General features: G+C 33.8%; 1 protein-coding gene across 1 annotated transcript; it reads left to right on the top strand.

Annotated features, from left to right (window-relative positions):
• The first annotated feature begins 7,382 nt into the window (after positions 1 to 7,382).
• Positions 7,383 to 14,929, top strand: LOC129219332 (uncharacterized). The gene is made up of 4 exons (XM_054853692.1): positions 7,383 to 7,472; positions 8,765 to 8,860; positions 8,947 to 9,228; positions 14,560 to 14,929. The coding sequence occupies exons 2-4, from the start codon at positions 8,848 to 8,850 to the stop codon at positions 14,838 to 14,840; spliced, it is 576 nt and encodes a 191-aa protein (XP_054709667.1). The 5' UTR covers positions 7,383 to 7,472; positions 8,765 to 8,847; the 3' UTR covers positions 14,841 to 14,929.
• The last annotated feature ends 205 nt before the right edge of the window (positions 14,930 to 15,134 follow it).

The raw sequence follows: 15,134 nt of genomic DNA, 5'->3' as shown, positions 1-15,134 counted from the left end.
TATTCCCTCCTTCTGTTTTATCTCTTTTCAGCGCTTCCCTCCAACAAACTTCCAATTTTGGTTTCTTCTTTCATCACACCTATCCTATTCTAGCATACAGAATCGCTCCTTCCTCACTCGTAAATCACATAGCCCGTTTCTAATCGCTGGTCGAGCAATAGTCTTTCTATTGCCTATTTCCTAGCAAAAACAAATAAATATTAATAAAATTGTTGGGATGTTCATTATGATAGCTAGCATCAAGGACAACAATAAAGATTTCGGGAGACGGAAGTCTCTCCATATTTGATTACATCTTGGGAAGCTAATTTTGCTAGCATTAACGTTTTCAGTACAGAAGTGGGGAGAAAGCTCTTAAGATAAGTTTCCTTGTATATGAAGAGTTATGACGCGTGGTGAAAACTAAAGGTAACTCTTGGGTATTGCAGTAAAATTATATTTAATTAAACGAACTTAGGATGAAAGGAAACATGGGATAAATGGAAAGAAACGCTATTACCGCTTTGCTATTGTGGGAATTTTCGAAGTTCGACTTTTGGTGCGAAAAGACTAGGTAACATATAGAAGAAAGAGATTTTGAGAGTCCCACGTGTTGCCAAAACTATTGTAGTAAATTCGCTATTATATATATGAGGATGATACTCTGAAAGCAAGTTCCATTTTAAAGTTTAGTGATCTCACATTTTTTTCCAGAAGACAAATTAAAAGTAACTGGTTTCAACTAGTTTTACCTGTCATGTGGCAGGTTACTGAAATCATTTATGGGTTTCACCGCCGCAGATATTTTTGATTGCAAGTTAGTTGTTTCCCTTTACCCTACAGTATTTATGGGGTGAATGAAACACCTAAGTTTTTCATTGTTCCTTTTTTTTTTGGAAGAGCAAATTTTGAAGTACACGTATGTGTATTTTGCATAAATTAAATTTTTGTTTCACTTTTTTTTAAAAATGACTTTAGATTACATTTAAAGGATTCCGAGGATTGTATGTGACCTATGGGCCACAGATTGAGTGCAGTTTCTGCGGATTTTTTCTAACTTTCTAAACTGCAGATGTATAGTACGATTATCTACCTCCCTCAATCTTTGGGAGAAATAAATGGGTTGGTTCCATTTACCTCAGAGACTAGGGGGTGAATGGAAACATGATTTCAATGGCTGTAAGAAGATATCCTAAAGTCAAATTTTTCATACCCAGTTACTATCAGAATGTAATCTTGCACACAAAGTAGAAAATTTTATGTATCAATTCATTCAAGTGAAAGGGAAGGAACTAAAATTATAACATTGAAATTGTTTCCCTTCACCCCAACTGACCCTACTTTTCGAGTCAGAAGATTTTAAAGTATCGTATTTTTCATGCGAGATAAAAGTTTTTGCTTGGCATGCTTTTTCTTATGCACTGTGTAAACCTGAATCACAAAAGATTACTGCACATTGTTTGCGTCTTGTTTTGCAAAATTTCATAAATGTTATTTTCCTTTTCTTTTTGAACAGGGTCAACACATCATGTTCTTCAAAAAAGGGGCATAACGAAAGAAGATACGTTAACATATTTGTGTAAAAATGTCACTTCCTTCTCTCAACTAGAAAATCTCACAATTACTAACTTCAGACAACCTGATTTTCTAACAAAAGAAATAATTGTCTATGGACTGTCGAATATACAACTAGCTGGCAACTGCCCTTTGCTTACACAAAATAAGAATGGTGTCATCAGTTTGCCCTTCCTCATCAGTGACGTAACGGTCTCCATACTGCAACGAGTAAAAGCTTTGAATATTTGGATTGAAGGTATGAAATAGCATTCATTATTTTCTTGCATAACACAGAGGGAACAATTTTTGACAAAATTTCTTTTGAATCAGGTTTTTGAGCTGCTTCAAAGTAAAATACCCATGCTGGTTTTAGGACTATAGTTAGTTTTTTTCTACAACGCCAGTTTTTTTTTGGGGGGGGGGGCTGTCTACAAATGAGGCAGTGAGAAGCAAAGGGATGCAAGTGGCAAAATTAAAAATTTGGAGATAACCAGTACAAATGGTAGGTGAACCCCTCCTCTATCTTAGGGCAAGATTTAGTACTAGTAGCCTTGGTAGGTTCCGGTATACAGCTTAATTTAGAAAAAAAGTTCAATGAAAGTCTACCTAGGAGATCTTTAAACGCCTTTTACTCAAAACTTCCAAATGTTCACTTGCATCCTTGTGCTTTTCACTGCCTCAAATGATGTCATGCGTTGAGGGTGGAGGATGGTTCATGAAACTGACAGTTTGCGACAGGTTGGAGGGAGGCGGTAAGAAGAGTGATATGAGGCATTTTTTTAAGGATATGTCAATGAAAAATAGCGGGGGGGGGGATCAAAAAGGTTGAAAAAAATGACATCATTTATATAGGCAGCCACTTTACACTGAATGTGATTGTGACCTTTGTGACCATTTTCTGCTAGCGATCGCGTATCACAGGAAGCCTTACTCTATCGTGGAAGGATAAAGGGCAGTATCTGCAAATTTTTAATACTTTTGCATCTTCGTCATCTATTGTGCTTAAACTTTACTGTACAAGCTTGCTTGTTTGTTTCCGGAAAATAAAGCTGAGAAAAAAACGTCAAATTTCAACATTTTCCTGTTCTCAGTATGGAACCTAAAGCGAGTTTCTTCAAATATTTAAAAAACATATTTCAGCAGATTCTTCCCTCTATTTTTCAACGGCAGTACTGCTCTCCTAGTGGTTGACACCAACATTTTAAAATTGAAAAAAAAGTTTGTCTTTTCCAAGATATTATTATTGTTGTTATTATTTGTGACAAATTTTAGTTCATTATATTGTCACGAGAAACAAAAATCACATAGAAATGTAAAATAATTCATGTATATCAAAAGCACCAAAAGGCACATTTTTGTGTCACAAATGTTGTACACAATAATTGTGTATTCAACGTACGTATATTTTGCCTGCTTAAAAGTTGTTTTCTTTTGTTTAATATGTTCAAACTAGCTGATTCGTGCGAAACATTCGTGCTTGACAGTGGTTATTCAAGGATCCGATTTGTTTTAAATGCTTAGTTTTCAGAAAACAGCCGTGGGGGGGAAAAATGATGCATGAATTTCATTTAACTCTTAGTATCATTGTTTATTTTCTTAACCTTGTAATGGCAAAACCAAATAGTATCCCATATTCAGTTATTTTACACCCTATTTAAAGAACATGCTTCTTCTGCAAAACTGTTTTTTTCTTTTAATTTTCACTTTAGATCATAATTCAAATGAAAATTTATTTATTCTATGATTAGCATTGCTAATCTTAAAATTTATAGCTGTATATTCTAATTCCTTTTGATTTATTTAACATTAATACTATTAGATTTATATTATTTAAAAAATTTCATCGGTTTCCAATCCCCAATACAACAAATATTTTTCATGTTTTCTTTACTTAGTTCTTCTGTAAAAAGATCATCAAAACATGACGAGAACAAGTTATAACTACTCCGTTCTATGATGCATAAACATATATATGCCATTTATATTAAAATCATAATTTCTTTTTAGGGCAAAACATTCTTGTTTCTAAAGCAATAAATGCCATGCTTGAAGTATATGTTGATGAATTCAGTATCACTGTAAACAATTTTAAGACAAATGGTGTTCCGCTTGATGGAGTCGAAGAAGATCACTGGGCTGGCCAAATGCTGAGCAATTTTGCCGCCGATAAACTAAAGCCAGTTTTAAAATCTGTGTTTGAAGCAAAGTTTAAAGAAACGTTTCAGTCATTATTGCATTGACGTTCTAAATTCAGTTTCGTTGAATTTTATTTATTGGAAATGGAAGCAGCTATATTTATATCATTTGTTTTGTTACTAAGTTATTAGCCCCGTGGAATGATTTCTGTTTATACATTAAAGATTTTTAAAAGCTACTTGTACATATTTTTTGCTTGACTTAACTCTTTTGCTACCACCGGGGTATATATATCGCGCGTGCAGTTTTAAATGTTACTAAAAAATATATTTTATTTAAAATAACTCAGCTTTTTTTATTATATTTTCTGCAGTTTTTTCGACAACCCAGAGATTTATATACCCCGCTAAGACGATCCAAAGGGCCAAGCTCTATCATAAGTTTCGGAGCGCCAAATCTGTAGCTCAATTTTAAAATCTGCGTAATTTCATTCCACACTACAGTAAAATGTGAATAAAATAGACTCGATTCTGAACAATCATGGGACCAAACAAAAGTGTTCAGGTTATGAGTATTCATTATCGAGGGACACTAGGTAACTAGTGCAATCACAATTTACCTTCTTCGGAGGTTTTCTTCGTCATAATCGCCCTTATTGTACATATACTAACATGTGAGGATTGGCAATATGCATTGAAAGAAAATTTCTGTGAGACAATTCTGCTTTTAACTCGTCTTTACCTTTAAAAAAAATTGCGGCAGAAGCTTTTTGCCTTTGACACAAAAGTAAAAGCTTTTTGGTCTTTTCCCGCGATAGAAGTACAGACCCGTATTGCCACACTTTACCCCATTTTGCGGAGTAAAACCCTGAATTTATTTTTTCTGCTAAATTGTAAATTTCTCAGTAACTACTAATCAGAAAAGACTAGAATTTTAAGGTTTATTGGTAATAGCATAATATATGACTTCAATTTGAAACATCAGGAAATTCTACCCCTGATGACCACAATGCTTCAGAAACTATAAATTGCGGAGCTTTACCCCCTCCCCCCCCCCCTCATTCTTTATTTCCGTCAAATTCTACTGTTTAAGTCCAAGGTTTTTTCTCCACTTTTTTATTAGTTGAATAGTTCGCACTACTAGATCGTTAGTTATACTGCCGTGGGCAGGTAAAGGGCAGTAACTGCAAATTTTTCAAATTTTATTTTTGCATTTTTATCATCTATTGTACGTTAACTTTATTGTAGAAGCTTGCTTATTTGATTTCCGCTGGAAAAAAGAGCGAAAAAAACGTCTAATTCCAACATTTCCCTATTGTTAGTTTTGAATTCCAAACGCGTATCTTGAACTATCTTGAAAACTCATTCCTGCAAGATACTGCCGTTTACCTGCCTACGGCAGTATTATGATGGTCTGATACTCGTATGTTTAAAAATAGCATTATATTCAATTGCCTACGATTTGTTTTTCTTTTCACTCAAATAACACTTTAACTGCGAAAGTATTCAACATCCTCAATTAAAAATTGTACTCTATCAAAAAATTTTAATGCTCGTTATTAATGTATTATTTTGGACCTTATCAGAAGCGAAAAAGAGAATGTTAAAAACTGAGTATTGGGAAATGAATGTTTTGCAAGTTTGCCCTTTCTCTTCCAAGAATCTAATTTTATGTTATGAAATACGTTTAATTGAAAACTACGGTTTCAATATTTTTTCATTTTGAATTTTCTCATCAATAAGGAGAAAAAACCCCTAACCAATATTTTCAGCATCACCAGTGCTAAGACTTGCAATTCTTCGTTCAAACCTCGAATGTCTTTTCTTACTTTGACAAGAAATTCACTGAATGAAACACCATGCTCAACCAATGTTGTGAAAAACTTTTCGACATGGAGTTCAAAAACTGCCCAGATGGATTGAAAATTATGACAATGGCATTGTTTGTCACATGGTAACTTACTGAAAGACGATGATTTTGCAAAGGCAGCAGTACATAATTGAAGGGTTTGCAGCAACAAGAGTTAACTACATTTTTTGGTCGTTTGGTTCAACAAGGAGTAATCTTCGGTTGATAGTTCTTAAGTTCGTGTAGCAGCAAGGATGATAGTTCTCAAGTTATTCATTAGAATGAGTTAACTCCATATTTCCTCAAGCAGCTAACTCCGTTTTTTGATTGTCGAGAAATCTCTGGGGGATCTCTTTGTCGCTGCAAATCCTTCTATTGCTTATCTTGATCGGGCTCATGAAAAGGAAATCTAACACTCTGTAAGAATGATTGCAGAGAATAAGCTCAGAAGCGTGTGTGCGTGTCGGGGGCGGGGGGAGCTAAATCCCTTACCTAAGTTTTGATGTTTATAATGTACAGTCAGACCTCAATATAAAGTCACCCGCTTATAAGGTCAACCCACATGTAAGGTCACTTTTGTGAAGTCCCCACCCACTGAATAGAAATTCTACGTTATGTCTTATCGGGTACAGGAACAATTTCTAATTTCTTCCCAACTCATCCTGTGATTTTTCTTAAACGATAGTATTTTTCTTTTATATGGATGCCTCAGTTGCCAAATCTATTAACTCCACTTTGAAAAAAATCCTCATTTCTGCTTTAATAGTGCTTAATCAATGCTTATAATGTAAATTTATATTAAACTTTTGGTTCAGATCCTGATCAGATCAATTTCTGATCCTGCGATGATGACAGAAAATGTAACACGAGGGCCCATTCACTCCTATAGATAACACTTTCTTCTTCATCACTCTTCTCGACTTTTTGTTTTATGGAGTTAATCGATTTGGCAAGTGAAGCATCCATATCTTCCTATATCGAAAAGACTACATTCACATGGAACAGATTCGCCCTTGAAGAAATTCAACTGTCTCATTTTCGGATTCCGTTTAATTAAATTAATTTCAAAATCTTCACTCTTGACACCAATCATTTCTACTTACTCTATTGAAATCAAACCCATTCATACTATTATTTTTTTAAAGGGTTTAAAATGCTTTTTCTCAATTCTAGCAACATTGCAACAGTTTTGTGAGTATCTGAAGTTCTCAACGCAATCTGTAGTCTAAAACTTTCCTTCCACTATTACAATTTAAGTGTTTGCAGGTTTTTTCTGCCAAGGTAATCTTGCAACTGTGGTTGAAGACTTCTTGCTGTTGTTGTTTTGTGCCAGCTAGACTAGCAATTCTGGGGGTGCGCTGCTTCACTTTTCCAACTGCACCGTAATTTGGTCCGATTTCCATAGTACACACTTATCATAAGAACCCGTTTATAGAGTAGGCAACCCTTCGCAGTTTAACAGCACATTCACACATTCGTTATTACGAAATTCATGCATAATCACAATTAGCAATATCTTCACAAAAAAAAAAAAAAAAAAAAAAAAAAAAACAATCTTCTAAACGTTAAAAAAATCATCAATGCTTTTATTCAAGCTCTTATTGCATAGTATTAATGACTTCACCATAGCAAATTGACGTATAATCAAAACGAACATCAGCACGTTTATTTATTTATTTTTGCTTATTTTTTATGCCAGATTCATTCGTTTGTCGTTATGCTGAGAAAGCAAGGATTATTTTTCCTGCAATGGGAAACATGGTTTCCGATTCATAACTAGATAATATCTAGTATCTTATCAGTGTATCGCTTGGGCAGCATTCAAGAGATTGCGATAAACCGCTTTCATTTAGCTTACTTGTTTGCACATCAGATAACGTATTACAGAGCTGTTTACAGAGTTCCTTTAGAAATTTTAATTTAACATGGGGCAGAATATGGCATAAACAAAGGTTAGTGTATTAAATAAATATATTTACATAGTGCAACAAGTTGCATCGGCCAAAACTAAAGAGCTTGAAAGACTAATAAATGCTATGTAGCAAGAAAGGGAATTTGATGTATTCCGGTTTAAAAGTTCTGTCTTATTTATTTTTCTACTTAGCTCTTTCCTACATGATATTATAGTGATGATATAGAGAGGTAATTGATCAGTTTTATACATATGCGGGATAGACTGGTACTTGTATGCGAAGGGTTAAAAAAAGCTAAATGTGTGGTAATTTTCTTGTTTTTTTATTCGGAAACTCTGAGTCACGTGACCGCGTAGTTGCCAATACTGTGAGTGCGTTGTGAATGAGATCTACCTCGCAGTATCTGCTGCAAAGTCGAATTTAGACAGGTCCCTAGGCAGATTAATTCTACCGCCCCCCCCCCCCTTTCCGTGAAAGAAACAAAATTTATTGACTCAAAAATCACAAAGAATAATGTTCCCAAAATTTACTCTCACGCTCTTGAAGAAATGACGATGTTTTATATTCAGGGGCAAGGACCCAGGAGGTTGGAGGTCACTGTGACCTCCTAAAATTCCTTATTCGGCAAATTTTACTGACGATTCGGCAGATTCGGAGTTAATATTGCAACAGTGAGATATTTTTTTTATTGTTTTTTAATGATGCTTAATTTTCCTTTTCATTAGATGTAATGTATATGCATGATGTGAGTGCATGTTCGTATTTTATCATTCGGTAAAGTGGGAACTTTATTCAGAAAATTGAGAATTTTCCCCCTGCAAAAGATTTTAGTTCGGATTTAGATTTTAGTCCCCTGTTTATATTATTAAATTTTGTGCGTCAGGGGTTCATAGCACAATTACTGTTCTAGGGAGGGTAATTAAACTATTCTTATGAGACAAATTAAAATAATATTTGCAATATGAATATTTATTTACTCGCGAAGTGCATCCTGAGTCGATTTTGAGATGTAAGCACATTTGGTTACTAAAATCTGGGATGATTCATCCCAGCTTTTGCAGGGAACTGCACTTTTGCACTTCTCTGTAAATTTGCGATTGAATGTTATTATACTTTATTCTAATTTTCCGCAACAAGGTATTTCTTGATTTTTTCAGCATTCCTCAACAACTTATTAAATAGTCAACATTTTACTTAACTGTAAGATGCTTTATAATATTAATCTTTTAAAGTGATATTAAAAAAAAAAAAAAATCTTACACTTTACATGCGTGTTCAGTTATAAGTGTATACGTGATTAGACAGTAGAATTTACTTTATGTATTTTACAGAACTGATATTTCAATTCAAGGATGAAATTCTGGTGCATCATCAGCAGTTTGAAAACATTTTGATTGCTATCAAGTTTACAGAAATGGAAGAAGATGGTAAGGAGACATTAAAGTTTAAGTCCTTTTGCTCATTTAAAAAATGAGAAATCCTGATAATAATGAGAGTTTAAATTGTTTTTCAGGAAACGATACTCAAAACTTTAATGAAATATGTGATCAAATGCTTGAGAACTTGAAGCATGCGCCGCTATTTAAAAAACTAGATCCCTTCTATTTCGATATCAATGATGACAGTTTCAAAATTAGTCAAGGAGAAATCACGGGAATTTCAAGTATTTATAGACATGGGGATGTCTGTATAAGTACGGATCAAGAAAATAATCCTCATGGAAGTTTAGGATTTGGACTGAAAAATTTAAAGTATAAAGGCAAGCATCAAGTCAGGTGTGCTATATGGCTAAAAGGTAAATAGTAATAATGATATTTGTTTCTGCTTATGAGATTCAATATTATTGCTCGGCAGTTTTGCTGAAATACACATCTCACCCCGGCAAAGAAAGAGATACACATCACAAGTTTCGGAAAAACGTGATAACTATTGATTTCAAGTCGAAATGTTCCACTTTTTCTTGTCACAAAACTCGCACTAAGTTAGCTTACACAGCTGTTGCGCAGTGGCGGAAAAACAGTATAATCAGTTGTAATACATCATTAAAATTTCAATATTAAGAAGAAAATTTTTCGAGCTCTAAGTATGGTATTATTAATTCAGACAACAACAGCTAAGCAGTAAACATTATAATTTGTTTTGCGCATATTGTAATATTTGAGAGTAAATCACTTAAAACTGCTATTGCGTAAAAAAGCTTGAGTTTCTTTTTTTCTTCCTTTTTTTTTTCTTTTTTGAGTTGTGCCACTATCTTTGCCATTGTGAGATATTTTAATTTCCATTATGAGCATGACTATTCGTTTAAAGTAGTAAATTAGTCCGCACTGCTAAAAAACTATTAAATATGCCATAGTTCCTGAAAACGTTTATGGCTTTCTTGGAAAAAATATTCTACTAATTTCATTTTTAAAAGCTTTCCAGATTATCAAATAAAACTTTTAAAAATTAGAATTAGTTGCAGGGAAAAAAGAAAACGAGCTGATGTGCGCCTCACATGACTTCCTTTTACTCCAATTTAATGTAATTTTCCCATTGTTGGTAATTTTAATGTGATTCAATAGTTTACTCTTTAAATATCATCAACAGTGAACAAATTGAAACCAGATTTAGAAAAAAAAATCGATACATTTGTCGCCAAGGTTGCGACAAAACTTGGCGACCAAAAGACTGGCGATATATCGCCAAGTGTCCGCCAAATTGTAACACCACTTGAGTTTACATCGATAACAATGATTTCTCCCAAAAAAGGAGCAAAAAACCCCCTTAAAAACACCCGAATGCAACCAAAAGAGGATGTGCACAACTAGACCCCACTAGGAGTCTACGTACCAAATTTCAACTTTCTAGGACATACCGTTCTTGAGTTATGGGACATACATACGCACATCCGCACACACATACGTACATACAGACGTCACGAGGAAACTCGTTGTAACTAACTCGGGAATCGTCAAAATGGATGTTTCGCGTGTCTATACGTTCTTAGGCACTTATCCACGTGTGGTCGAGTCGACAAAAAAAACTCAACATTCATTCGGGGGTGAGCAAAATGGAATAAGTTCGATTTTTGAGTGAAAATTTTTTCGCGAATACAATACTTCCTTTTTTGTAAAAGGAAGTAATAAATAAATTATAACAACTAGCTTCCCAAAAGTAGAAATGTTAAACAAATTTAGTTCTTTTTCTCTTTCTTTCTTTTTCGAAAATTTGTAAGATCTAAATATATAAAAGACTGCTTGCAACATCGGAAAAGATGGAAAGAGATTCAATAAAAAAAAAACTGTTAAAATGACCAATAATGAAATAAATTTAATGTTTTTTTTAATTGTAAAAAATTTGCAAGCGAAGAATTCAGAAGAGAAATATTATTTGAAATTCCTCATTTCATTTTCAAAAATGCATAAAGAAATAAAAAAAAAAAAAAAACTGCTCAGTAATTGTTTTCATTTCTTTCTAAGTACATTAAAAAACAATAATGAATTGGAAATACTTATGCTTCAAAATACTTAAAAAACAATATAAGCTAAAAACTCTACCAACTCTACAAATGAAAAAAAAAGAAAAAACTCATAAGTTTTGCTTTAAAATGTCACGCGTAGCATTATTACCATAAGTATACTTGTAGAGCATTGCTAAAGAAATATTTTAGTCTCTAAATATTTTCTAAATAGTTTGAAGCATGTGTATTCCATCATTTCACTGATACGAAGAATCTACTTGAGTAATTGTTTGACAATACGACTGAATTTCTCTTCCTCAGCTTTTGTCCCATAAACAATATTACTGTCTTCTGGGGGGTTTTCTGAATTAAGAAGAATGGTTATTTTTCTAATATTCTGCAGCTTTACTTCTCTTGGGGGAGAGGGCTTGACCGAAACTTGTATCAACAAAACTTTTAAAGACTGCTTAAAAAATTGAGAAAGTTCAAACAGTGAGCCCTATAAAATAAAAACTTAAAATGTAGAGGAAAGTTTCCACATTTCTTCCTGTTCCAATAGTTTTCATTTTTCATTTGTTACAATGTTAAATTCACAACTGAATGTTAAAATCATCATAATTGTTTCCTGTTGCAAGCTTTTCGTGAGATTTACTTTCAATTATCTTCTTCAGCAGCAAAGCTTAAAAATTTCTCTTCTATAATTGAGCTTTTATCTGGCTATTTAGGAGTTCGTGACATGGTAACTACTACAGTGCTGGTTAAAAAAAAAATTGCACCACCCTCCCATTTTCACAACAATGGGATTATGTGAGAAGTTTTGGTCGACCGATTAACGATGAATATATGTGAAATTCTACAAAACTTATGAAATAAACATTTAACAGCAGGAATCCGATAATTGTTTACGTAGATCGGGTCTGTTTCTGGATCAAGGCCAACTGCTGACTGACCCCATGCTCATTTTTCTATTTCTGAACCTGCGTGTGAGTTTAGAGAAAAAAATTACTTAACCCCATGTCAATTTAAGTCTAATGGCAGGATAAAAAAAAATTTAAATTGTTACTTACCAGTTTTGCCCTACGGCACAAAGCAGTATCATCCTGGAAAATGACGTTTGGAACTGAAGTAAAGTGATCTCGGATAGTAGGAAGCAATTTCTCCTCCAAAATACCAATATACACCTGAGCGTTTACTGTTCCTTGCACAAAGTGAAGCCCACCAATTCCTTGATCAGAAATACATACCCAAATCATCTGTTATACGGGATGCTTGACTGTGTGTTGAATGCACTCGGTATGATATTCCTCTCCTTTGCGGCGCGGGTGATGCATTTTTATTACTTCCTTTTACAAAAAAGGAAGTATTGTATTCGCAAAAAAATTTCACTCAAAAAACGGCCTTAATTTCCATTTTGCTCACCCCCCAATGAATGTTGAGTTTTTTTTTTCAACCCGACCACACGTGGATGTATGCCTAGGAACGTACAGACACCCGAAATATCCATTTTGACGATCCCCGAGTTAATTACAACGAGTTTTCTCGTGACGTCTGTATGTACGTATGTATGTGCGTATGTGTGTATGTATGTAGCACAACTCAAGAGCAGAATGTCCTAGAAAGTTGAAATTTGGTACGTAGACTCCTAGTGGGGTCTAGTTGTGCACCTTCCTTCTTGGTTGCATTCGGATGCTCCAAAGAGGGTCTTTTGACACTTTTTGGGGGGAAATCATTGTTAATTTCGATGTAAACTCAAGTGGTGTTATAATTTGGCGGACACTTGGCGATATATCGCCAGTCTTTTGGTCGCCAAGTTTTTTCGCCAACTTGGCGACAAATTTTGTCGATTATTTTTATTTTTTTTTATTTATTCATTTATTTTTTTTTAAAATCTGGTTTCAATTTAGCCACTGTTGGTGATATTTAGAGAGTAAACTATTGAATCACATTAAAACTGCCAATAATTAGAAAATGACACTAAATTGGAGTAAAAGGAAGTCATGTGATGCACACATCAGCTCATTTTTACTTCCTTTCACAAAAAAGGAAATATTGTATTCGCAAAAAAAAATTTCACTCAAAAATCGGCCTTAATTTCCATTTTGCTGGCCCCCGAACGAATATTGATTTTTTTTTTCAACCCGACCACACGTGGATACATGCCTAAGAACCTATAGACACATGAAGAATCCATTTTGACGATTCCTGAGATAATTACAACGAGTTTTCGCGTGACGTCCGTATGTACGTATGTATGTGCGTATGTGTGTATGTATCTCGCATAACTCAAGAACGGTATGTCCTAGAAAGTTGAAATTTGGTACATAGATTCCAAGTAGGGTCTAGTTGTGCATCTTCCCTTTTGGTTGCATTCGGATGTTCCAAACGGGGTCTTTTACACCTTTTTGGGGTAAAATCATTGTTAATTTCAATGTAAACTCAAGCGGTGCTATAATTTGGCAAACACTTGCCAATATATCGCCAAGCTTTTGGTCGCCAACTTGGCGAGTTTTTTTTTTTCTTTTTTTTTAATCTGGTTTTAATTTGACCATATTTAGAGAGTTAACCATTGAATCACATTAAAACTGCCAATATTAGGAAAATTTATCTGTAAAAAACGTTTTCTTTGCTTTGGTTTGCAACAAACTTGGAGTGAAAATATTTAAAGTGTTTCTTTGCTCACTCCGATGCACTATTACCTTTAATTTGGAGTAAAAGTCATGTGATGCACACATCAGCTCGTTTTTTTTTTTTTTTTTTTTTTTTTTTTTTTTTTTTTTTTTTACCACCACTGTATTTGACATTTAGGCATAAATCTATTTAAAAGAAAAGTTATCCTAAGTTGTGACAGCAATGGATGACCTAATGTCCAGAAATAGACAAAATTGTAAACTTTTCGAGCCAAGAAATGTTTTTAGGTGCCACACAAATTATTTGTTTGATTCAGTGTTACATAGTTTCTGGCAGCTTCTTGATCTGAAAGAACTAGTCGCCAAGGTCATACTGACGTCCGTTACTGAATCTTTGGCATAGCCTAGGATACTTGGCAAAGCTTTAGGCTTATATCAGATAACATTTTTTTGAAAATGTCAAATATGTCAATAGCAGTGTTAAACATTAGTATTGTCAACCTAGATGAGGCTGTTTGCAACTGCTTCAATAATTTTTCTCAATGCTTCTTTATTTAACTATCTTTGCTGATTCTTGGAACAATGAATGCCCCTTTACTCTTTGTTTAAGAGGTAAATGTGCAAGAAATGACTACCGATGAGCCTATCATTCACTTGATGCATATTTTCCAAAATAACACAAAATATTCTTGTGTTCTGTGGTGAATAAACCTTTTACTCTCCTTCTTTTATGGCATTCTTTAATATTATGTTTCTTCTAAAAGGAGGAAAAAACTAAATTTGCTACGATATATACTCTGATTCTATGTGGGTGTTGAAGCATTTAACATCTGATCTTCTCCATACAAATTGGTATATGGATTTCAGCATAGTGCGTTGAACATTGCACCACTAAGTCAGCATTTAGTTTCTGCGAATTTATTAAGTAACCAAACAACATTCTGTGGCTCAGGTTAAACCGTGCTCCAATCTGGAAGTTACTTAGTATTAATGTGTATGACTACTGTGACATGCATGTAAATTATCTTTATACTATACAAACAATTTGTTTTATTTTCAGGAGAAGCTAAAATCCGTTTGAGTGAAATAAAAGTCAAGATTGAATTTAGTATTAGAAATGGCTCAGCATCCATTGAGTCACTTCGCATAATCGAGTTAGGTAACTATAAAATGGAAGAATTATCAGGATTTACACCAGTACTTAACAGACTTTTGAAAGGCGTACTGAATATAACAGCAAACATATTAAAAGCATCTATAATGAAAAGAATGGAAAAAGAGTTGGTGAAACATGGAAATACCGCAATAAAAAAACTGCCTTTACCTTTGTCTAAATTATGACAACAAGAGTAATGAACTGCTGAAGAAGAATTATGAAGATTTACCTGTTTTTAAATGATTTACTTATAGATTAGCGTGAGATCTGAATAATAAGCATAAGTGAATTGTCTCAAGATCAAATTTTCATTGCTTTGTTTCTAAACATATCTCACTAAATTTTACTCAAATACGTTGTTTAGAAAAACAGAGTTACTCTGCAACAAACAGTAATTGGTGTAAAAAAAAAAGCCTTTATGTTATTAATACCAGAACCGCCAGACTTTCGATATACCTAGAACCGCGGTGCAGGTCATT

Source organism: Uloborus diversus, chromosome 3, assembly GCF_026930045.1.
Source record: "Uloborus diversus isolate 005 chromosome 3, Udiv.v.3.1, whole genome shotgun sequence".
Lineage (NCBI taxonomy): Eukaryota > Metazoa > Arthropoda > Arachnida > Araneae > Uloboridae > Uloborus > Uloborus diversus.
This window is presented reverse-complemented; position numbering and strand designations above follow the sequence as displayed.